Source organism: Lycium barbarum, chromosome 2 (assembly GCF_019175385.1).
Source record: "Lycium barbarum isolate Lr01 chromosome 2, ASM1917538v2, whole genome shotgun sequence".
NCBI classification, from domain to species: domain Eukaryota; kingdom Viridiplantae; phylum Streptophyta; class Magnoliopsida; order Solanales; family Solanaceae; genus Lycium; species Lycium barbarum.
In genome coordinates, this window is record NC_083338.1 from 150,785,309 (window position 1) to 150,809,164 (window position 23,856).

The 23,856-nt window shown below is 33.5% G+C and overlaps 4 protein-coding genes across 4 annotated transcripts; 3 read left to right on the forward strand and 1 right to left on the reverse strand.

Moving 5' to 3' along the window:
• The first annotated feature begins 1,543 nt into the window (after positions 1 to 1,543).
• LOC132628113 (uncharacterized) lies at positions 1,544 to 5,755 on the forward strand. Its single transcript, XM_060343837.1, has 4 exons — positions 1,544 to 1,998; positions 2,710 to 2,961; positions 3,069 to 3,169; positions 4,904 to 5,755. The coding sequence occupies exons 1-4, from the start codon at positions 1,742 to 1,744 to the stop codon at positions 5,569 to 5,571; spliced, it is 1,278 nt and encodes a 425-aa protein (XP_060199820.1). The 5' UTR covers positions 1,544 to 1,741; the 3' UTR covers positions 5,572 to 5,755.
• A 6,541-nt stretch (positions 5,756 to 12,296) lies between these two features.
• LOC132629159 (uncharacterized) lies at positions 12,297 to 12,617 on the forward strand. Its single transcript, XM_060344887.1, has one exon. It carries the CDS (start codon positions 12,324 to 12,326, stop codon positions 12,615 to 12,617), a length of 294 nt encoding a protein of 97 aa, XP_060200870.1. The 5' UTR covers positions 12,297 to 12,323.
• Positions 12,618 to 13,245: 628 nt separating this feature from the next.
• On the reverse strand, positions 13,246 to 15,325 carry LOC132623885 (WEB family protein At1g75720). Its single transcript, XM_060338697.1, has 2 exons — positions 15,035 to 15,325; positions 13,246 to 13,992 (listed from the first exon to the last, which is right to left on the reverse strand). The coding sequence occupies exons 1-2, from the start codon at positions 15,188 to 15,190 to the stop codon at positions 13,528 to 13,530; spliced, it is 621 nt and encodes a 206-aa protein (XP_060194680.1). The 5' UTR covers positions 15,191 to 15,325; the 3' UTR covers positions 13,246 to 13,527.
• Positions 15,326 to 17,691: 2,366 nt separating this feature from the next.
• Positions 17,692 to 22,399, forward strand: LOC132628114 (hexokinase-2, chloroplastic). The gene is made up of 9 exons (XM_060343838.1): positions 17,692 to 18,302; positions 19,023 to 19,173; positions 19,261 to 19,443; positions 19,837 to 19,911; positions 20,015 to 20,170; positions 20,259 to 20,354; positions 20,455 to 20,588; positions 20,893 to 20,974; positions 21,725 to 22,399. The coding sequence occupies exons 1-9, from the start codon at positions 18,016 to 18,018 to the stop codon at positions 22,061 to 22,063; spliced, it is 1,503 nt and encodes a 500-aa protein (XP_060199821.1). The 5' UTR covers positions 17,692 to 18,015; the 3' UTR covers positions 22,064 to 22,399.
• Positions 22,400 to 23,856: the final 1,457 nt, after the last annotated feature.

A 23,856-nucleotide genomic window follows, 5' to 3' on the forward strand; every position in this document is an offset into this window, starting at 1 on the left:
CTATTAGATGCTCAGACATGCAGTAAGGTGAAAAGGCTAAATAATAGTAGTAAGCAGTAAGCAGGTCCTCAAACACCGCTAGAAACAATGTATATCCGTCCCTGCACCAAAATGGCAACAACACAACCAAATTAATTAGCCTTCTTATCTACCGTTCCACATTTGAGGTCTAACCCTCCAAGCACATAGTACATGCCGATTCATGTGTAATTATTGAGACCAAATCACTATTTGTGTTATATTGACAGCGTAAAAGAATTTTTATAATATCACATCACCTAAAAGATAGCTATAGTTAGTAATTGCTTATATTAAGTGAAATTAATTATTTTATTTAAAAAAATAAGACTGATAAAAAAATATAACAAATTAAATAATATTGATTGTATAAAAAAATTCTGCACTATCAATCTGTACAAGTTAAATCCTATGAATTCGCCCATCAACGCATTTTAAAGTGATTCGTTTAACGAAAATTAAAAAATGGAAAGAAGTATTGAAGTTGCCTCTTGTATGCGCGTGTGTTTTAAATTTAATGCAATACTTAAAATGGAAATCAACTTAGACCGACAGTGAACATCATTAATGTTGAATGGGTACATTAAACTTCACCGCGGTTGATCAACTATCAATTCAATTGGTCTTACCAAAAAGTCAAATCTAGCTGATTAAAGGCTGAGATTAGGGCAAATTGCTTTGATTAAGTATAGATTAATCAACGTATACATAAGACAAAAAAAATGAATATATATCACCGAGAGATGTGATGGAATGGACAAGATCCTTCGATTCCTAGCTAGCCATCTTGAGCTTGCATCATGAATATGATTTTTTTTTAAGTAGGGAGTGTTTTCCCCTTAACAGTGTTTACACTTTATAAGGTGGACTTCACCATGGTTGATCAACTATCAATTCAATTGGTCTTTACCAAAAAGTCAAATCTAATTAAAGGTTGAGATTAGGGTAAGTCAAATCTAATTAAAGGTTGAGATTAGGGTAAGTCAAATCTAATTAAAGGTTGAGATTAGGGTAATCCCTTTGATTAAGTAAAGATTAATCAGCGTATGCATAAGATTAAAAAAAAAAAAAAGACAAATGAACATATACCACCTAGAGTTATGATGGGATGGACAAGATCCTTTCATCCTTAACTACCGATCTCAGATTCGCATTATAAGTATGAAACTTTTTTTAGCAGGGAGTGTTTTCCCCTTTAATAGGCTTACGCGGCACGAATCCAGATTAATCTCTCTTCTCTTAATAAAAAATTTCGGGTTCTGAATATGAAAAATGTAACTATAAAGGTTTTTAAAGGCGCGAGGGATAGATAGGATCCCTCCATCCTTAATTAGAGGGACATTATGAATATTGAGAAATTCTAATGAAAAACGCTTTCCTCTATAATGGAATTTATACGATGCGAACTCAAATTAGTCAAGACCCTAATACAAATACCTCACACCGAGCAGCAAACACAAAATGACAAATGCATCATGATTATTTTATGCTATGAAGCATCAAACAGAATATTAAATACAGTAGAGGGAGTAGATAGTAAAGAACCCCAACTTCTCTCTTTTGGCCACCCTTCTTGGATCCCTCTCCATTAATAAAAAGAAAGAAACTACACACTCTTTTACATTCAAAGTAATATAGAAAGATAGAAACCTCTCTCTCTTTCTCCTCTTCTTCTTCTTCCATAATTCCTTTGTTTCTTTTTCATTTTCTAGCTCTGCTTTTCATGGCACTCTTAACCTTTTTACCAGAAACATCAGAAAATACCCAAAAACAACCTTCTAAAAGGAGGAAAAAACAGCAAAAACAGAACAAGGAGAAACAAAAGCAGCCATCTTCATGGGATCAATTCAAGAACTTGTTAACTTGCAAACAAATAGAAAACTCAACTGTTCATGACCCGGCTTCCAAGAACCCTTCATCTACTGCTGCTGCTGGAGCTTATTCTAAGTTGAGTTCTTGCAGTTCCATATGCAGTTTCAGGTATTACTTAATTATATTACGTCTCAACCATGTGCGAGCATGATTCTTTGCCAAAAATACTACTCTTTTTTTCCATTTGAACCCATAGCCTTATGTAGCATGTTAAATTGTGTGGACATCTCAAATTAAAATTTAAGATACAATAACTTCTACCGGCCATTTTATGGTCCTGTAATTGAAAAAAATAATCATATTATGAAGTTTTAAATTTCATAAGTGAATCTCTACGCCATTTTATGGTTCTGTAATTAAAAAATAATCATTCTTAGGTGAATTTATTTATTAATAGGACATTTCTTCCTGTAACCATCTTTTTTTTTTACCAAAAAGCTAACCCTACAAAATTTGGGCTTTTCTCTAGACTAGACCTTCGAATGTTTTTAGGAGTCATGATCCAGTTGAATGACCTGCCCTAGAGGGACTACCATATGTGCTTAGACTTTACTATTTCCTCCTTTTTCTTTCCGGCCCAATAGTTATTCTTGAAAGTCTCTATTTTCATGTAAAGCAAACTTTCCAAAAAATAAAATAAAATGGAAACCTCGTGATAATGTCTTGGAGTTTGGTCGTTAAAATTTGGAACTCCATGACAATGATTATTTATCAATTATATGTGCTGAAAATTATTATTTACTAAATTTTTTACCCAAGTTTAAGTTGTTAAAGAGATTATAATTTTAGTTATTTAATTGTATTGTTTTTCAATATCAGGGATGTTGTACATGGCAACACAAGGGTGGTACATAGAGCTGATAATTCTCCAGAAAGTAGCAGTTTAGGCCAAGAAACTCGTCTTCTAAACAAGAACAAAACTTCTCATCATGGCCCATCATCTTCGAGTTCGAGGTCTCTTGCAAGATCTAACGGTAGTGGTAGTTCCACGTACACTACTTCTTCAAGAGGAATGCCATTTCGAAAGCTCTCTGGATGTTATGAGTGTCACATGATAGTTGATCCTAGCAGGTATATATATGGTTTAATTTTCATTTTTACATCTCCCTTCTTAATAATTTTTCTTTGTGAGTGTATTCTTATATATTAATGAGTGAAATTATAATATGAAATTATAGGTATCCTTTGCCAAGGTCAACTATATGTGCATGTCCTGAATGTGGAGAAGTTTTCCCAAAAATTGAGAGCTTGGAGCATCACCAAGCCGTCAGGCATGCTGGTAAAGCTTTTATTTTCTTAAAGTTGCTCTTAATTTCTTGTTTATATGTGAAAAATCAAATACCTCTTATAATCAGAGTTTGTCTTATATATATTGACAATGTAACTTTATTTTTACATTATTAAGTCACTTAAAAGGTAATTATAAATAGATGTCCATAAAAGCTTGCATTAGTACCCTGAAAAAGTATAAGACAAAGTTAATTTTATGCTATAACAAGTTAAATAAATATACTAATCAAAATGATGTACATTATACGTGTCTATAAGTTAAATCCTTATGTTTTAAGTTCTTTTTTCCTATTTATATTCATATATCCTTTATTTAGCATTGAGGGGTGGGGGTGGGGGTGGGGAGTGCAAAATCTCTTTTGGAAAATTGACATAAAGAGCTACCTACTAAAAATAAAAAACAAAACAATTAGCGGTAGATGCATAATATGCACATAATTTATGTATATATTATGTATATTGACTACTGAATCTAAATATTTTTGGATGACCGGCCAAATGGATAACTTACCAGTTTTTTAAGTACCTTGATTTTCTTGCTTTCGTGTATAGAAGAATCCATCATCTTTTTAATACTTAATTTGCTCATATTTTGTCCTAGAAAAGCAGATTCAATCTTGTAAAAAGAGACAAGCTTTAGACAACATTTAAGCTTTGATTTGTTTTAGGCAAAGTTCAAACTGCAGTTGTGGAGGCAAAACGGAATTGTTAATGCAATTTTTAGCCATGGGTGATGGGACTTTGTCCATCTTTTAAAAAAACACGAAAAAAAGTACGCCAAAAGTGTTAAATATATTTTGTGATGCATTGGTTGAACCCCCAATAAATACTTGCCTTTCTTTTGTGAACAGTCACTGTACTATATATACAACACTTAAATATTTGAAGGACCATCTAGTGGAGTAATATTTTCCAACTACCTATTCATAAAATCGAAAGAACTGTACAGTATTACGTGGATGAAAAATTTAAGTGGCTATAACTATTTTCTTTTTATTTATTATCATTTGCCCCACCGACAATATGACATCCTAAATTGCTCCTACTAAAATTAATATTTTTTTAGTTTTGTAATAGTGAAGATTATTTTGTTTTGTTTAAACCAAACTTAATGCACACATAAGAAGAATCGAATCTTTTCTACTGAGATACTATTTGTCTATGAATTATCAACACTTGGTAGCCCACTCCACTTAATAAAGAACGTTTTCTTAGCTTGTTTTGCTATTTGAGTTCTAAATATTTATTATAGTACTAATTTTGGAGAAACTTATTCCTAACTAATTTCCTAATTAGTTAATTAATATCTATAATTGATTGCTTGTTGGCCAGTAAGATTTGATAGCTCACCAACTAGAAGTGAGACCCCGTTAATTTACTTTCCTTTCTTGTTCACACATTACAGTCGAATGAAATTGACCCGAATAAAACAAAATCGATGTGAAAATTCCTGTAATTGATTGCGATTAATTTGGCCTGTCCTTTCTTAAAAAGCAAAATGTGAATCGTGAATTATCGTCAAATTTTTCTATAATATTGTTGTTTGTCCGAATATTCTTTTGTTGCTATATCGAAATGTTGTTATTAAGAACATAATAATATAACTTGATATGAAAAATCAACTAAAGAAAAACTTGACAGTTATTATAAATGATAGTTGTTATATAGAGGTTTCACTGTATTATTAAATTAAACTAAAAATTAAAGGACTTTATATTTTCAGTCTCAGAGTTGGGTCCAGAAGATTCAAGTCGAAACATAGTGGAAATTATCTTCAAATCAAGCTGGCTCAAGAAGGACAATCCGATCTGCAAGATCGAACGGATATTAAAGGTCCATAACACCAAGCGCACGATCCAACGATTCGAGGATTGCAGGGACGCCGTAAAGATACATGCAGTTGCTACAGGCAAGAAAAACCCAAGATGCGCTGCTGATGGAAATGAGCTACTTAGATTTTACTGCACGAGCCTTACGTGCACCCTCGGTGCGCGTGGCTCATCCAGCTTGTGTGGCTCCATACCCGGCTGCGGAGTCTGCACTACCATACGCCATGGCTTCCAAGGAAACAAAACTGGTGGGGTCCGCACGACTGCAAGCAGTGGGCGGGCCCACGATTGCCTCGGTAACAACACCACCCGACGCAGGGCGATGTTGGTGTGTCGGGTTATTGCCGGACGAGTTAAGCAGACGGCGAAGGATGTGGCAACTTCTCCGACGAAGGAGGAGGAGAGCTGTTCTAGCTCTGGTTCTGGCTCTAGCTTATCAGCTGTGTACGACTCCGTAGCCGGCTACGCTGGGATATACTCGAATCTGGAGGAATTATACGTATTTAATCCAAGGGCAATACTTCCATGCTTTGTCGTGATATACGAAGCTTTGGAATCTTAGGTTCAACGTTTTTCTCTATATGTACTTCAGCTATTTGTACGGTTTAGTTTGTTATCTTCTTTTTGTTGTGCCCTTAATTTATGTAAATAATTTCGGGTTGATTAAAAATTGTAACACCCGTGAGTACCAAAACCAAAACTAGTTCGATGAGGTAATACTGATCCAACTATGATTTTTGTACATATTTTTATTTGTTTTGCTTTTTTACATATTGTTTAGTTTGTTGAGGTGAGTAATATATTGATGGTTTAAGTTTGAGCTATCCAGCTGTGCCATAAATATCTTAAATATGGCCCCTCAATTTATGCTCGAAAAAAATGCTGTCCTTTTACATTGTACTTGTCATTTTCTAGGTCAAATTCTGTCACCCCACCATATTCTTTTTATTTAGGATTTAGGTTATATACATTGATAACATTTTTTTTTTTTTTTACAATTAACATGTATCAATTTAATTATCTATAACAAATTATTCTTCTATTTTTTATGTTATCATGCATGTCAAGCTTGTTATGAAGATTTTACATGTTATACGTAAATTTAACCATAGTATAAAAAGATATATACTGATGACAAACGGAACTTAAACTTTTTTTTTTGTTTTATATTCAGGGTTTTCTTTTCTTCTTCTTCTTCGAAAGCGGCAAAAACTAAAGGTAAAAGAAACAGAAGGATATGGATAGAAGTAGGGTAAAGGAAGCATCATAGTTCTAAGGATAGCTTTGAACTGTGGATGATTAATTTCTCCAGAGTTGGGGCCAGAAATGAGTCAAAAAAGACTGAAAAGGAAGACAATATGATGATAGTACTCTTAGTAATTTATTGAAGTACCTAATTGATCGATTGATAATGATAATTACAGTTCTTAGTGTTACCAAAATTAAGGAAAAAAGTTGTAGTAACCGCATGAATCAATCAATCACATATAGGCTTTTTTTCTTTTTTTCTTTCGGATGTTATTAATGAATGAGCTGGTCATTAAGAAGGGCACGTGGGGTCAATATTGGGACCATAGCAAAATTACTTTAATATATGGAAAGAGATGATAACACTTTGACTGCAGAGATGAGCTAAAAATATACCCCTACTGTCCAGACTATGACCTCGTAAAGTTATTGCTTACACATGCATTTGCATATGCACAAATAGCTAATGGTTCTTTCTTTTGATTATCATTTCATTAGTTTAATATTAAAACCAAATTGGAATATTGATTAATAACTCAAGATATACAAAAATAGTAATTTGTCAGATATGATGATATTGTTTGCCTGTAAAATTGATACAATTGAATTTGTATACGTGATCAAGGACACATGGATCAATATAACCGAAATAATGAAATAAATAGCAATAGAACTTAATATGAACGAAATGTAATTGAAAATAAGGAGTTAAAATAGTCTGAGCCTTGGAGAAGTTTGTGTGCTAGAGTCTCCGGGCTAACTATATAAGTTGCAATGCCAATAAAATGATAAGTCCTATTTATACTTGGGATAAGGGGTACACATTCCATGAGTTGTGCCTCTGCTAATAATACTACAAATTAATGCCACCTTAATGATAAACAATAAAAAGGACAATAAAACTCATTAATGTCCCGTGAAAGGTGCAAGGTCTATTTGTAATGGTTGGCCATTGCCTACCAGCCGGTGTCAACCTATTTCAATGAGTATTCGGGTCCTTTAATGTCTTCGGATTTATTAGGTCTCCTCTGGGGGCCTTGTATGCTGAACTGTGACTGAGTCACACCTGCTTACACGTGTTGCCACGACATTCGTTCAGCTTTGTTCAAGAATTTTACCCAATACAGATGTAAAGACTTTTATATTATAGAAAAATTTAATCTATTACAACAAGTCTCACTCTATATCCCAGGGTTACATACCATACATAAAAATAATTTAAATTATATACACCAATCGTATAAAATCTTATATCACCTATTACGACAGGTTTCTACTCTATATATTTTGGATTACCATATGTAAGGAGTAAATTAAGTTATATACACATCGATAGGGTACAATTTTTTTCACTCTATCATTGAATTTTATCCTTTGATAGCATATTACCATATTATCAACTAATGATTATTAAGAGATTTACCTCTAATATTTTATAAGTAAAGTGATAGTGTAAATTATTTTTGCACAATAATACATAAAATTTAAAGTCATATTAAAATTGATATATACGAAGAGTTTCCTTCTTCTTCTTTTTTTGTCAACTTAACTTGAGTGTAGAAAAATTTACGTTATCGAAATACAAAACATAAGCTCTTGATCTACAACATGGACTAATAAAGTCCAAAACATTTGCGTTTTATTTATTTATTGGAGTATATATAAAGGGTGGTCGTCGTTCTTGTTTTCCACCCCTTCGTTGGAATACATTATATGAACGGAGATCGCTGAAAATTTTGTATTTACTTATTTTTAAATGCTGAAAATGATGGGTATATTTGTATTAAATTATATTATTGTGTAGTTTGAACTTTGAAGAGGAAACTTGAGTAAGTTAGCACATCCCCCTCCCAATATTTTGAAAGTGAGATTGCATTCATTGTTGTACAGTACAGGTATCGAGCATTCTGGCAATCTGTTCTTTAATATTGTTAAATACTCGGACTTCTTTTGATAACTGAGCTGGCATTCACAGTGCTATTATTTCGTTTAAAAATTATTTATGTGTTACGCGATGTAATAATATATTTAGCAATGTACTTGGTTCACATAAAAACAAAACTGTAGGTAAGTATTTACATTAAATATGTGTCGCAATCATCATATTAGAATCGGCAGATACAATGTTGAATGTAGCAATTAGCACGGTAACAACTAGTTACATTCTGTTGAAGGGATTTGATGAATCGGGGCAAGTGCGTAGAGATTTGAGGACTGCCATTTAAGATACAGTTGAAAGTGATAAAGCATTTGAGAATTTTGGATTTGAAACTTCAGACCTAACCTTGGGCCAAATCAAACTTCAGATTCGTATATTTAATTCAATTATTTGCGCGGAAGCCCCTCATGTGGATTGGTTTTCAATTTTTGCCCTTCAAATCGTTGGTCTTTAATTTTTGTCCCTATTTTTCATTTAATGAAAATTTGTGGACCGCAGTACCCTTATTTGCTGGTCTACGAAATTAGAAATTCTAGATAGGATCCCCAGCAGAGTTAAAAAAATAATCGCAAGGCAAAGTTTCATACAAACTATGCCTTGTCGGGCAAAGTTACATAGAAATTATACCTTGTCCGGCATAGTTCTGTAGAAATGAAGTTATCCGGCATAAATTGTGTAGTAACTAATGCGCTCATCATAAGTTTATAGAAACTTTGTCTTGTTCGGCATAATTTCTGTAGAAATAAAGTTATGTCAGATAACTTAATTTCTATAGAACTATGTCGGATAGGGCATTGTTTCTATGTAACTTTTCCCAACAAGGCATAGTTTCTATGAAACTTTGGCTTGCAAAATTAGGTCCTAGATTCGAATTTATTTTTTTTGTTTGTTCGATGTCAAGGTATTTTTGGCCACTTGTTGTTACTTATAGTGCCGAAGGGAAAAAAAATTAAGACTAGCGATTTGAGGGGCAAAAATTAAAGACCACCTCAAGATAGGGGCACTCATGCGAATTTTCCATTTAATTTTGAACTTCTGTTTAAATAAAATCCAACTTTAGACATTCACGCCTGAAATTTGCATAGCCCAAAGCTGTATAAATCATCCTCATGCTAGTGCATTTTGAGGTCTCTAAATTCTAATAGTATCAGGAAACAAAGCTCTTCTCTTTTCTCATTGGCGTATGCAACGATGAATTGAAGGGATGAGACCCGATTCAATTATGTGATTAAATCAAATTCTTTTCTTTGTTAGTTTACCCATTGTTATGGACTATCACGTCCAACGAGAGCATGAACATCTCATTATCCTGTAATCCTCATTTCTGTATATTCAAGTAAAGTGCACAAAATTCCAATTCATGAAGATAATTGCTACGCAAGTTTGGATGACCTTCGTGATTGGACTGACAATGTCCAAAGTTTTATTCCTATTTATGTCGCAAGTTGTGACTTTGAGGTCTGAATTTTTATGAAATTCATCAGATTCAGTGTTGAACTATGAATACTGGCTATAATTTAAATACTTTAAAAACTTAAAACGGTGTAAATTATATCGTTGAATCTCGAATAGCATCATTTTTTTGCGCGCATTGCTCTTCTTTTGGGGTGGTCTTTAATTTTTTGTCCCTCAAATTGGTGGTCTTTAATATTTGTCTTTTACTTAACACTCAGAGGTCCTAGATTCGAATCCAGGCTCAGTAAAAAAAAAAAAAAAAAATCGCAAGCCGTAAGTTGGGATTCGCAACCCCAACCTATGCCTTAAGGCAAACTTTTCCCCAAAATTAGGCCTTAAGGCAGAGCTTTACAAAATTTCAGGATTTTTTTTTTTTTTTGCCTTAAGGCAGAGTTTGAAACCCGTCCAACTTATGTCATGCGAATCTCAACTTATGCACTGCGAATTATTTTTTAATTTTTGACTTGGGTGGGGGGGTGAGGTGGGGGGGGGGGGAGTTGAATCTGGAACCAAGAGGCTTGTAGCAAAGCACAAAAATTAAAGACCACCCCAGCGAGGAACAATCTTGGAAATTGCCCGAATTGCATTGTCCATGGGTTGAGTTAGACCGCATATCTTGGGCCAGAACCCACCAAGGTTTTCAAACTGTCTTTAGGATTGGACTCCAATTGATTGCAGGTTCCAATCCATGGGCTGGATTTACACATTTTCCCTTTTCCTCTATGCTCATTCCATTCAAAGTTTAGTCTTCTATTTTCATTCTTTTGTTTTCTTATGAAGATTTTCATATATTGGCAATTATTGCAAGTAGTCCTTTTACTAAAATTCTATCATTCTCTTTGATATTTTTGTGAAATTTAGCACCAATTAACTACCTTGATTTTCTTGCTTTATCAAAAAAGAACAACCCTAATTTTTTGAAGTTCTCATATTTTCTGCATCACATTTTGTGTGACTTAATAAATATTTGAAGAGTCACGTGCGAATATTCGTATTTGACATGATTTGATTACCATATACTTATAATGGTGGGATACAACAAAGTCTTACTAGACATACAGAGTTATCCGATACTTGTGCTAATGAGAGACAACATATACCTTGTGAAATAGTTAAAGTGCAACCTTTGTGTTGGTGCGGAAGACAACAAATAAGATACTTGAAGTGCAACCTTCATGTTGGTGGGAGATCGAGACAATATATATCTGCTGAAATAATCGAGGTACGAACAAAATAACCATAGTATTTGAACTCAAAGCAACTTTTTAAATGAAATGATTTTACATCCAATGGTAAAGCCAAATTAATCGAGCTGATAACCCTTTTAAAAAAGTAATCTCATAGAATTTAAACTCGAAGCTGCACATATTTTCTGACGCAAGATATAGGCCCTTGCACATGCAGTACTCATTCGGGAGTGATTCTTAGAGAATATTATCTTAGGAAAAAAGGCAAGTTATTATTCATATATACTCATTGATGTCGTACTTTAAAACTTCTTTTCTTTTAATTAGGAACTAGGCCAGTCAATCATGTCTCAGTGAACTTGCTGTCTTCGACTAATTTAATCATTTTTTAAATATAAATGTGATTAGCAAGTCATCATATTATAGCTTTTCGGATAAACCCTGTTCGAACATTGAACATATATCATTTGCATTTTTAAGTGAGATTATGGGAGTTAATTAATTATAGGTATGCATAAATAAGTTGATGCTCGATCTTTGTATGGAAAAAATTCACCCTCTTTTGTGATTAGATGATAATTTTCATGTATGCATCTATAACTTATTCACATGCATGGATTAATACCCTCTAAAACAAAGAGGCAGATCTAGGAGGAGTTATTTGAATACAATTTTAGTGCATTACTTTTGGGTCGGCTTATGCTTCGTCTCACACACGCACACACACAAAAAAAGAATATGTTATGAAATTCGTCACTGATCTATTACTAAATAGCTCATAGCTAACAATTTCTTTTTGAATCTATCATTAATCGTTAAATAAGATTAGTGAGTATTTTTGTTGTTTAACTATCGTCGCTAAAATTCCTATTTATTTTTTGTAGTGATGCATCCATATGTGAAAAATATTTTTAAAACGCATACATATAATACAATCACACTCATTTTGAACCCATTGATTTAATACGGAGTTACTGGCTCTGCTAAACATGCATATATACCTTTGAGTTTGTCAATATATAGCTATTCATAAGAGTTATTTTCAAAAGGAATGTTGAGTCAGGGATATTATTACCATGCTAACATGATTATTATGAACCAGGTCTTTGATTTTTCTGAGTAAATTTCTATATTATAGTACAAGACATGATTATTACTTGGAAGTTAATGAAATCAGCAATCTAAATAAATAAATATACTTTGAAAGGACAGCAGAAGCCCATACATATGATTTGGTCACATGGTTAAAGATTTGAGACATCAAACTTTTCCTTGTCATGAATATATATAACCTTATAGCCAGAACTTAGAACAAAATACAAAGGCTTTCGAGTGAAAATTTTCTAATATCAAAGGAGAAGAACAATAATGTACACTAACAAGGCCTCTATTCAAAGAGAAAGCTTTGTTATACAAGTTTCAGAAAATTTTCAATCTTCACAAGCTATTAGGCCTTCTTCTAATAAATTGATCAATTTCTCAGCCATGAAGCTCTTTGATCGCTTCCGCAAGATCGTCATGCGGTTTGTTTTTCCCATTCCAACGTCCGGCCGGAGGAGGCCGAATCGGGCTGGAGCATCGATGTCGGCCTCCGGGCTGGGCTCAGGACAGAGGCGGAGGTCGTGTGACATGCCCGACCCGCCCAAGACTTCGTGTAGTTCCTATTACTCATCAACTTCTCATTATAATGAAGCTATTGCTGATTGTATAGAGTTCTTCAACAAGTCTTCACAAGATCAAGGAATTTTTAGTGGTAGAAAATCGGACGTTATTGTGTGATTATCTCCTCCTCCTTCTTCTTCTTCTTTTTGCTAAAGTGATTATGTGCAACCATGCTTGTAGCTTGTGTTGATTTTTTGAATTTTATGCGTTTGAATCTGATGTTGTAAATTTAAACAAAGTATATATGTGGAATATCTTCAGCTTAATTATATTAAGTTAGCTTATTTGATTTTGAAAATTAAAATGATCTTGACAGATTACAAGGTGGATTTTTAGATTTTATGTGATGATATTAAGATAATTAACCAGCATAAGGTTTATTTATTTATTTACTAAAAGTAGTTCTTAAGAACTTTTACTTGTTTTTAATTCATTATCAAACTACAAAGTTGGAGTAAAACATTATACAACACTACTAGAATGCCATTTCCCGACGGCCCGTCCCATCGGAGCACTGTTGAAAAACAATTTTATTCAGGACATCCATTGCAATAACTATAAAAAGAATAATTTTATTTTAAGATTTACGATGGTTTTGTTAGCTATTTTATATAATAGTGTGAAGATTGTAAATTGCCTTCCTACTGGATTGAGAATATGAGTAACAAAAACATAAAAGTAATAATTCTTGAAATTTGTAAAACTCATGCTCGAATTATTAGTACAAGAAGCGAAAGGAATTACATATCATTCAAGTAATAGTATATATAACCTTATTGAAAATGTTACTCAAAGAAACATATCTAACTTCACTAGCTCAAACATGCATGTATAATTAACCAACCTTACTTCACACTTTGATTTTAAGCAAAACCATTGGAAATTATAAGCTATACGTAGAAAATTGCATATATTACTTCTTGTGATGCTGAAACCGATTTCAGTGCTCCGAAGATTCAAACTGGACCGAAACCCACAGATCTCCTAAAGGGCAGAGAGAGACTTGCATATTTTGTTCGTTTTAAACTCAAGCATATTGAATATTTTCGGAATTAGTACTACCTCTCTTCCTTGAAAAAAAACCCCTTATGAGTGGAATATTAAGGGGTATTTTTTTCTTCTTCTTCTTCTTGAGTGAAGGATGGCTCTGTAAGACAACATCATCATCGCCTTGTGAAGGATTTGCAAATGTCACGTATCTTTTTGTCTGAAGCTCAACATTTTCATGTGCCGTAATTTGTGTCTTCTCTATAAATTTTAGGTCTTCAATTTCTGATACCATAACTTGCTGTTGCTCAATTTTTAGCTTATCAAGTTCATTTCTTGTGCGTTCAAGTTCCTCTTCTAAAGAAGAAAGACAAGTAGCCATTACCAATCTTTCTTCTCTTGCCCTTTCTAGTCTTTGTTTAGTCTCAATTAGCTCATCATCGGCTGCTATCCCATTATTAGACGGGTCGTCGCTGTCGTCTTCACTCGATCCATCCGGCTTCTTCTGTTATCGACGGAAAAAAATTTAAGTTTATACATTGATAGGGTAAATAATATTTATGATATCAGTAATAGTGAAATTTAACATGTCATAGTAAGTTATCAGATTATATTTACCAGTATAAACATTAGTTACCCGTTACGTCGTTGTTGGTAACTTAGTCTATTGAATTTTATATTATACTTTATACTATACTATATATACTAGTATTAGAAAGTGTACAGTACTTGAAATAAAAAAGAATACTTCGTTGCAAAAATTGAAGATTGATCAGAATCTTTGATCTAGTATCTCCAAACAGTTTAATTATTCTTCGAAGGATACTTTGATTAGTCGGTTCACTCTCTTTTTCACTATGTATATATTAGTCTTTATTCTCCAACATTTTATACTTGTATTGGCGCTTAAGCAAAGTTCATTTTGTTCTTCTTCCCCTTAAATTCTGAATTAAAGAATTCATAGTCAATCAAATTTCTCTAAATAAGAATTGAATTTACAAATATTCGATTAATGGTCTAGTACCGGTCTATCACTGAACTACTAATAACATGAGATTTGATCTCATACGGATCCAATAATTCAAAAATTGAACCTTTCAGATGTATCAATTGAATAAATACGTCCATAGTGACTAGGGATGAATATCTCGTATCCTTCTTCTTCTTTCAAGTTACGCAAAATTCACAATTAATAACATATATTACATCATTACATTTCAGTACACATGGATAGGAAACTGCACCCTGCACCCGACGTATACATCAAGCTTGATGAATATATATACTTTAAGAAGAATACGCACTATTCACAAATTGATCAGACTAGAACTTTCATTTTACCTATAGCCATAGTTAACAAAAGTTCAATTAAGCACCTAAGAGACAACTACATATAATTGACTCTAAAAGGGGGACAAGCCAAATTACGTGCTGCAAATATATTAAGAACTCTGATAGTGTAAAAAATTCTATTATTCGCGTATATAAGTTAAATTCTAGTTTTATTAGTAAGGTGGAACATGAATGGAGGGAATATGATGGAGTACCTGTTTGAACTTGTCAGAAGAGTAGAGCTCGCCAGCGAGAACTCTTTCTCCGAACAATATGACTGCCTCTTTAACCGAACGAAACGGAGCGCTCGTATCAATTTCCGCCTTCCCCATCATCGTCACTCCTCCTTTTGATTCTTCCATATTTTCCATTATCAGTTTCAACACTATTACCGATCAGATGTGTATCTTATGTTTGCTGAAGGAGAGACTATAAAAGAGCTTAAAAAGTGGAAACAAAGAAGATGGAGAAGTGGAGCTTCGTTTCTTCATGTCCACTTCATTGGAATTATTCTGCTCTTTCTTTTGGTAAAAATATAGAATTGATTCAAGTAGAAGCTCAGGTAAATTGGGCCGGATTGTATGGGCTATTTTGTGGTCTTTTTGATAGGCTTACTTTGATTTTGACAAACGAAGAGGACATTTTTAACTTAGAGCCCAACCGCCACCTAATTACTCCTAATTTCAATCATTTTTTTGCACGGATTGTCCTTCAAAGGCGCTGGTCTTTAATTTTTGTCCCTTAAATTGTTTAAAATAGTGGCCAAAAATATCCCGAGGCCCTGGGTTCAAACCCGCTAAGTAAGAAAAAAAAATTACGAGGTAAGGCTTCGCGAAAATTCGGTCTTAAGGCAGAAGTTTGCCTTAAGGCATATTGTTTGCCTTGATTTTACTGCGAAATTCTGCCTTGCGATTTTTTTTTTTACTGAGCCGGGATTCGAACTCAGAACCTTGGAGTATTTTAGGCGAAGGGCAAATATTAAAGGCCAGCAATTTGAGGGGCAAAATTAAAGACCACCCCCGAATAAGGATAATCGTGCAAATTTTCCAATTTCAATAGGGGACTTTTACAAGGTAAAATTCACAAATATCCATTTTTAGCCCCTTTAATTGAAACATAATTGCCACCGTGACGTTGTAAATTTATGTGTGATTATCTTGTAGTTTCACATGTGGAGTTTGAGACTTCATGAAAGTGGATATTTTTTCTATTTTTCGAAGTAGGGCTGGAAAGTAGCCAATAACCGCTATCTCTACACTTCTACAAGACTATGCGGGCTGATTAAACAAATTGGGCCATTTGCACGATTGCCATTATTCGGGGATGATCTTTAATTTTTGACCCTCAAATTGTTGGTCTTTATTTTTTGCCCTTAGCCTAAAATACCCCGAGGTTTTGGGTCCGAACCTTGGCTGTGTAAAAACAAAAAATCACAAGGTAGAATTTCGTAGCAAAATTAGGCCTTAGTAGAATTTCAGCAGAGTAAAAAAAAAAAATCTGCCTCGCAAAATTTCGCAAGGCAAACTTTTGATTCCGCCTTAAGGCAGAATTTTCGCGAAGCCTTGCCTTGCGAAATTATTTTTATTTTTTTATTGAGCTGGATTTCGAACCCAGAACCTCGAGGTATTTTGAGTCATTTTTTTAAGCGAAGACCAGCGCCTTTGAAGGACATTCAGTGCAAAAAAAAGAAACAAATTACCGACCTTTACCCATTTATAAAATTTATTTACCTATTAAGAAATTGCGCAACACTTTGGGATATATAGTTGACGTAATTCTGTGCCCCGAAGTAATTTATAGCAATAATAATAGTTAAATTAAGTTATTGTATTATACAACATGTGACTTGTATATCTCGAAAATATACCATTTTATACCATGTACATACCTAAAAAATATTTTTTTTCCAAATATGTGTGAAATATAATATTTTTTGTTAGATTAATTATTTTTTATTGCATGAACATCTCTGTCAATTTTCCATTTCAATTATCCAAACTAGGAGTATTTAAAATTGGTATTTATCCACAACACCAACAGTGAGGACACAGCCAGCAGGTCAAACAAGTCATCAAGAAAACATTTGAAACTCCGACACAAACCAAAAGCAAACAAAGAAGTGAAAAAATCCAAACAGGCAGCCACTTCTTCTCTTGTCAACATCGTCTTGTCCGCCGCTCCTTTACTTCTGTATAACCAGGAGAAACTTGATTGCATTTTATAATTTGGCACTCTTACCATTTTTTAATATGTTCTACAAAAATGATATACCCTTTTTATATGTATTTTTTTTTTTAATTTTAAACTTCTTCTTTTTACCATTATGATATGTTTTTATAATTATAAAAGTATTAAGATATGTCTAAGGGGTCGATTGGTTGGAAACAAGTTATCCCGGATAACTTATTCTGGGATTAGTTATCCCGGGATTAGTTATACTAATATTTTATCCCAACCAAAAGTGGAATAAATTCATCTCAAATATAATCCCGAAATTATTTATTCTTATCTCTTGTACCAAACGAGCCCTAAGAGTACTTGCTATGTGCCAAACGTCTTATTCTCTCTTTCTTATTCTATGTGTCTTAATTTGACATAACATGATTTCCTTTTGAAAAAAGAGTTATTTTTGAATAATTGATTTTAAACTAAAGATATATGTATTCTAAAAAATCTTTTGAATTTTATAGTCTTAAACTTGTCGGTGAGATATTTAAATTAAAGATTATTTAAATATAAAAAATCATTTTTTTTAAAGCATATTAAAAAATATATAAGATATATAAAAAAAAAATCAAAATTCGTGCTAAATCATATAAGTATCAAAAAAGTTAGTCCTAGTACTAATTAAATTTTAGTTGAAGCAGCAAGGGAAGAAAAGCTCGCATATAGTGGAATTGCTACAGTTATTAGTAGTTCAGCACTATGAAAGTAACGAACAGTTGGTTAGTTAACTCTCCACACCAAACTCGTATATTATTCGTTAAATCCTCACATATATATTTCATCATTAATTTATTCAAATCCAACTGTTCAAACTTACCATCACTTGATAAAATAGAAACTTTATAGTGTTAAATTAAGATCACAACTATACAACTCTCACCATTTATTGTACCTTTCCCTCTCCTTTTTTTCTCCGTCACACGTTGCTCTCGTTAATCTCACAGTTAATTAAATTAATTACTATACCAAAATGTCGGTCACTGCTAGTTCCCCGGCCGTCCGATCCTTCCATGTTTCACGATCACCATCTCATAAAAGGGTCTCTAAGCCACGTGTCATTATGTCTGCGGTCCGATCTAGTGATAGTTTAGGAGTTGCACCAATTTTGACTAAGTTGAAGAAAGACTGTGCTACTCCACTTCCTGTTTTGCGCCACGTGGCGGATGCCATGGCCTTTGATATGCGGGCCGGGCTTGCCGTTGATGGTGGCAGTGATCTGAAGATGATCCTTAGTTATGTTGACACTTTACCAACCGGGTATGCTACTAAATTTATCTTGTTTGTTGACTTTTTTGTTTCAGTTACATACTGAAGGTGCTATTTTTGTTGCTATTACAACTTTTTGAAGAATTAACTTAAATAACCGCTTATCCAACTGCTTAAACTAAAACTAACCAGCGAATGTATAATATAAGTCTCATGTATAACATGTCTATAACTGCGTACAACCAATGCATACCGGTAGAAATAACAAACAATAAATCCTGTCAGTTATTTGTGTCCTCTACTTTTACCTATTTTCAGCTATAGTTACTTTTGAGTATTGTGTGTACTTCAGAAGTTTAATTTGATGGGCAAAATCATAAGGAATGGCAGGGTTTAAGGACTTAAATCTTTTTCGCGATGAAATGTATAGCCATCTCATTTTAAAAGAATAAAGATGAATGATTGTATTATGTCTAAACATGCCCTCACATGTGGGCCTGATTTTTGTTCATGAAACAAACAAGTTGAAATATTTTTTACTGTTTTGGGCGGAGATGAGATTTGAACCAAGGACATTTTGTCTGTTTTACTACCATATTGATATGTGTGACTCTCATTTAAAAGTTTGAGCTGATAGAAGGAGCATGTTTTTAGTTAGTTAATTAATTAATATATTTATGTGTATCAACATTTGCAATTGTAGTTTCTATTCCTTTGCTTGTTTGATTGTTGAGCTTGTTCTTATGCTACAACTTTTTATGATTTGTTAAGGAATGAGAAAGGTTTGTTTTATGCATTGGACCTTGGTGGTACAAATTTCCGAGTGTTAAGGGTGCAGTTAGGTGGTAAAGAAGAGCGCGTAATCGCAACTGAGTTTGAGCAAGTCTCTATACCTCAAGAATTGATGTTTGCCACATCCGAGGTTGTTTTACTGTTTCTTGTCATAATGCGACTTGACCAATTCTATCTTTTTTGTACTTATATTCATCTTCACATTGGTTTATTCTAGGAGTTGTTCAATTTCATAGCTTCTGCGCTAGGAAAATTTGCACAAAAGGAAGGTGGTAATTTTGAGTTGCCACAAGGACGGACAAGGGAAATAGGATTTACATTCTCTTTTCCAGTGAAACAGACTTCAATCAAATCCGGCATCCTAATCAAGTGGACAAAGGGTTTTGCTGTCTCTGGAACTGTTAGTATTTCTTGACTCTCTCATTTGTGTTAATTTAGCCTATGGCAGGTTGGGGGTGAGTAAAATATTTATTGGAAACGGTTGCTACCAACTGAGAAGTGCTAAGATGACTCAAGTTCAAGCATCCTCATACAATGGTCTATCAATGCTGCCCAATTTCAGTTTCAGTAAATATGGTCAATTTCATTCGCAATACTACAACTTTCAACAAACATTTTTGCATTTTTTTAATCAACCACTGGAATCATCTATTTGATAAACCTGTAATCCAAAAATACTGGATTCCAAACTAGAATAGATGAGTTCCTTAGTATTGATTTTTAACTCAGTCTCTCTTATCATTTTTCATTTCACCTGCGGATTACTTTTTGATTCCGGCATAACATGGAACAGGCAGGAAAAGATGTTGTTGCTTGTTTAAATGAAGCCATGGAAAGGCAGGGAACGGATATGCAAGTGTCTGCCCTGGTAGGTTCTTTCTCAACTTCATGCATATTGAAGAAATGTTGGATAAAATAGCCTGGCGCTCCTTAGTTCCATCATTTCATGATTTCTGTCATTGTCAAGTTAGGTCAATGACACTGTGGGAACACTTGCCGGTGCAAGATACTGGGATGATGATGTCATGGTTGCTGTCATTCTTGGGACTGGAACCAATGCTTGCTATGTAGAACGAGCGGATGCTATACCTAAACTGGCAAAAAGGATGTCCAAATCTCCAATAACGGTAAGTAGAGTTCAAATCTCCTTTTTCAAGTTATTTCAGGAGCAACCATTGAGTTCGAGATAATAGCCGATGTATGATTATCTTTTAGATTGTGAATACTGAATGGGGAGCATTCTCAAATGGCCTTCCTTTAACCGAGTTTGATAGAGAAATGGACGCCGAGAGCATTAACCCTGGTGAGCAGGCAAGTTTTATTGACTCAGGACATGGAAGTTTCTTTTCTTCATATACTTGGAATCGAACTGTTTTTCTGATCTTTTCTACTGTAATATTTCTTGATGAAGATCTTTGAGAAGACAATCTCGGGTATGTACCTTGGAGAAATTGTAAGACGGGTGCTGGTCAAAATGGCCAAGGTTGGTGGCTTATTTGGTGGCAGCTATGTTCCGGAAAAGTTAATCACTCCATTTTTTTTGAGGTAATTACATAATTACTAGTAGTATTTACTAGCTCTGTATGCCATAGTTTTGCAACTATTCCTTTTGTTCCATGAATAAGTTGAAACCACCCTATATTTTGTGGCTATATCTACATTTCGAGAATCTGCAAACTTTGTGTTGATTTTGTTCGTCTTATATTTTATATTCTGAAGGAGTGCTAGTTTATCAGATATAGAAGCTTCGCTACTGTGGCTGTTGCCTGTTATTATGCTGCATGTCATGTATTAATTGGTCTCCTATGCTTCCTGCTTATGCTCACCCGGTCTGATCTGCATCATATAGGACACCTGATATATGTGCCATGCAGCAGGATACATCGAGAGATCTTGAAGCTGTTGAATCTGTCCTCTATGATATAGCTGGGGTATATTCTTTAGTTGTCGTATTTTAAATTATTTTGCAGTACTCTTTCCATTCACCTATATTCTAGTTCCTCTTTTTTTTTCTGATTTAATAATGGTTGTCCAATAATAAATTCTTGAAGAACCCTACATTTGAAGATCTATATTCATTCCAAAGACAACATTTAAAAGGCTTAGGATCTGTTATACAGAACCTTTTTAGAATTATGTTTGTAGATTTAAACGCTTAATAACAACAACTACTATTATTACTATTACGCCTCAATCCAGAGGCGGATGGAGCACTATAACTTGAACCCCAAACTTTCGATGCGGTGCATAAATTTATGTGTAAGAATTTATTAAAATTACAATAAATAGTAGATATGAACCCATAACTTTAGAAATATAATGGTTTAGTGCTAAAAATTTAAGATGTTGAACCCCTAGAATTTAAATCCTAGATCCGCCTCTGCCTCAATCCCAAGCAAGTTGGAGTCGGCATACAATTTCTCATTGTCCATGCTTTGTTAAGCCCGTCTCAGTCCAATATTCTTAAAAAGTTTAGTTTGTCTACCACTAGAAGTTCTTCAGAAAAGAATTTCCTTTCTTAGTTTGTCTAGCACTAGAAGTTCTTCAGAAAAGAATTTCCTTTCGTTAGTGTGTGTAAGAAACTGACTGTCCACGTTATACACAGTATGAAAATGTAGCACCTGATAGCTGTCTACTAGCCTTTTGATTTTCACAATTTGCTTTTAATAATCGGTTTTCAGATAAAATCCGATCTAAGTGCAAGGAAAACAGTCGTGGACATCTGCGACACTATTGCAAAACGAGGGGGTCGTTTGGCTGGTGCAGGAATTGTTGGGATTCTACAAAAAATGGAGGAAGATTCTAAAGGCGTCATCTTTGGTAAGAGAACAGTTGTAGCGATGGATGGAGGCTTATACGAGCACTATCCTCAGTACAGGGGATACCTCCAAGAAGCTGTCACAGAGCTTCTCGGATCGGAAATTTCAAAAAATGTAGTGATAGAACATTCAAAAGATGGATCAGGAATTGGAGCTGCATTATTAGCTGCTGCAAACTCAAAATATGAACATGATTTTTAGGAATTGCTAAATTTCATGTCTTTTTACATGGCTGGTAAAGAGCATTTGCAATTTAGAATTTTTTAAAGAAGTATTGATTATTGGATTTCTCATTCTTTAAGTAGAGGCTCTTGTTTGTGATGCCATTTTTAAACTGCCATTATGCAGCAGTGAAGTACGAAAGAAGTGGGGATTCAAATACCCGACCTCAACTTGTATGGGACTGAGGTGTAGATGTTGTTGTATTATGCAGAGTGAAGTATTAGATGTGATAAAAGCAGATGTATTAGTAAATATAGAACATCTTGTTTGCTTATAACTTTGATGAATAAGCACATTTTTGTGGCATTTGAGATATTTTTTGAGTTTGTTTCTTGGATTGGTTGCACAACCACATTTTGGTAGAAATTGTGTTCTTATTCTTTATACAACAAAAACTTGATTAATTACAAGATTTTGGAAGTTAAAATTTTCATGACATCAACAGATCTAATGTCTAGAATGATTCCTAAGTTTTTTCCCAAAGAAAAAGAAAAAGAAAGAAGAATAAATAATGAAATTTCAATTGCACAATTAAATGACAAAAATGGTCCCTTATGTTTGAGGATATATTTAAAATAGTCTCTTAGGCACGCACTGAATAATTTTGATTCTTTAAGTTTGTCAAAGAGTAAATTCTTTGTATCTGTCCATTATTCACCCAACTCTGTCTGATAGGTTTCAAGAACTATGAGAAAAGAAAATTAGCAGAAATTTACATTTAAAGATACATCTTTTGCAATTTTTTAAATTTATTTCTAGAAAAAAATGTAATATTTCTTATAGGATCCACCCTCCCAACAAAAAAAAAAAGAATTCCTTGCTGTGGAAAAGGCGAAAAGCTGTTCAAGTTGAAAAGCATAAAGGTTGAAGGAAATGCACCTTGTCCGATTAGAAGGGTACGAGACTCCTTTTCCTACGCAATTTCCTACGATTTATTGAGGTATGAATTTTTATTATTCTTTTTATACCTTTTTAGTGTCTAGTGTATTTTTTGTTCAGCATATTTTAGAACTTTGTTGGTGTTTATGTTTAAATCTTTTTTTCCTACTATTCCCATCAAATCTAACGGACATAAATTGTTAATTGTTTGACAGAGACTAATACTATCAACTTCTGACAAACCTAAAAGACCAAAATTGTTAGGTTTACAAGAACTATGAAAAAAAAAATTAGCCGAAACTCACATTTAGAGATAAATCTTTTGCAGTTTTTTAAATTTATTTCTAGAAAAAAATGTATTTATTTGAGGTATGGCTTTTCCTATTCTTTTTATACCTCTTTAGTGTCTAGTGTATTTTTTTTTGTGACGCATATTTTAGGACTTTATTGGTGTTTATGTTTAAATCTTTTTTTCTACTATTTCCGTCAAATCTAACGGACATAAATTTTTAATTGTTTGACAGAGACTAGGGAAAATGAGCTAAAAGGGCTCTTTGAGAGTGAAATGAAGAATATAGGATTTCTATTTCTTTTTCCTTTTCTTTTGTTATAAACATTTAATTAGGGGTTAATTATGAAGATTCCATGAAGAGATGGGGTTGAATTAAAATATTTGTAAACTTAGGGTAAAAAATTAAAAGGGACTCTATCCCCCTAAGTTTTTTAATTTACACAAAAATCCCTAAGTTTTTTTAATTTACACAAAAACTTCTAAATTTTTTTAATTTACACAAAAACCCAAAAATAAAAGCACTTTTTACCACAAAAAAAAAAAAAACTGTACGTTTTTCTCTTAAAAAATACGCAAGCAACTATTGGTTGCTTAAACAACT